At 67.0% G+C, this 1605-nt stretch overlaps 1 protein-coding gene across 1 annotated transcript; it reads left to right on the top strand.

Annotated features, from left to right (window-relative positions):
• The first annotated feature begins 271 nt into the window (after window positions 1–271).
• Window positions 272–1595, top strand: SOX21 (SRY-box transcription factor 21). Its single transcript, XM_019663847.1, has one exon. The coding sequence runs from the start codon at window positions 371–373 to the stop codon at window positions 1199–1201; it is 831 nt and encodes a 276-aa protein (XP_019519392.1). The 5' UTR covers window positions 272–370; the 3' UTR covers window positions 1202–1595.
• Window positions 1596–1605: the final 10 nt, after the last annotated feature.

Below are 1605 nucleotides of genomic sequence, written 5' to 3' on the forward strand. Positions count from 1 at the left end.
ACAGCTCTGCCGGGTAGCGACTACCTGCAGGGAGTTCGCAAGCAAACGCCGCCGGAGAGGAAAGACAAAAAGAAAGCAAAGGCCAAACTGCTACCGTGGGGTGGGGGCACCCCCTAGAAGTCATCGTGTCCCGGAGAGGATTTTCCCGAGCGCTCGGCCAGAGAGATCTGGGAGGCCCGGGGCGCGGCGCGGCCCTGGGCTGGTCCCCCGGGCCCCTCCTCCCGAGCGGGAGCGACGCGGGGGCGCGAAGTGGGGCACAGCGAGAGCCGGCGGGCCGCACGGGTCCCCGCGGACAGCCAACATTGATTTCCTCCGGACCGAGGGCGACGGCCCGGGCGGCGGCGGACTGCAGCCGCGGCACGGCGACAGCATGTCCAAGCCGGTGGACCACGTCAAGCGGCCCATGAACGCTTTCATGGTGTGGTCGCGGGCTCAGCGGCGCAAGATGGCCCAGGAAAACCCCAAGATGCACAACTCGGAGATCAGCAAGCGCCTGGGCGCGGAGTGGAAGCTGCTCACTGAGTCGGAGAAGCGGCCGTTCATCGACGAGGCGAAGCGCCTGCGCGCCATGCACATGAAGGAGCACCCCGACTACAAGTACCGGCCGAGGCGCAAGCCCAAGACGCTGCTGAAGAAGGACAAGTTCGCCTTCCCGGTGCCCTACGGCCTGGGCGGCGTGGCCGACGCCGAGCATCCGGCGCTCAAGGCGGGCGCCGGGCTGCACGCGGGCGCGGGCGGCGGCCTGGTGCCGGAGTCGCTGCTCGCCAACCCCGAGAAGGCGGCCGCCGCCGCCGCCGCCGCCGCCGCGCGAGTTTTCTTCCCGCAGTCGGCCGCCGCCGCAGCCGCTGCCGCCGCCGCTGCCGCCGCCGGTAGCCCCTACTCTCTGCTCGACCTGGGCTCCAAGATGGCAGAGATCTCCTCGTCGTCCTCCGGCCTCCCGTACGCGTCGTCGCTGGGGTACCCGACCGCGGGCGCGGGCGCCTTCCACGGTGCGGCCGCCGCGGCTGCAGCGGCCGCTGCGGCCGCCGGGGGGCACACGCACTCGCACCCCAGCCCGGGCAACCCGGGCTACATGATTCCGTGCAACTGCAGCGCGTGGCCCAGCCCCGGGCTGCAACCGCCGCTCGCCTATATCCTGCTGCCGGGCATGGGCAAGCCTCAACTGGACCCTTACCCCGCGGCCTACGCCGCCGCGCTATGACCCCGCGGGGCCGCCTTGCGAGGACCAGTGTGCACACGTGTACATATGTATAGGTACGAGGTCTGCGGCCTCCGCGTATGCCCTCCCGCGATGGGGCCCCGGGTTGTATATACATAAGATGTATAGGTGCCAGGCAGAGGCAGTGATGCCAGTCGGGGCGCGAGTGCGCGGGCGAGTGCGCGTGTGAATTCACAGGATCATTTCAGACCTGCACTTCGGCAGCCAGCTTTAAAGAGGGCAGTTGTATCCTGCAGCAGTTGGTGTTTGTTTTGCACTTCGGAACCTGTTGCATTTTGGCCCACAGAGGTGGAGTAGTAACTTTTTGACATGTTGGGTTCTACTGTTTTGTTTGTTGGAAGTTTATTGTCGGTTTTGTTTTTGTTTCTCATTATCCCACCCCCCAC

This window comes from Hipposideros armiger, unplaced genomic scaffold (assembly GCF_001890085.2).
Source record: "Hipposideros armiger isolate ML-2016 unplaced genomic scaffold, ASM189008v1 scaffold_407, whole genome shotgun sequence".
Taxonomy (NCBI): Eukaryota; Metazoa; Chordata; class Mammalia; order Chiroptera; family Hipposideridae; genus Hipposideros; species Hipposideros armiger.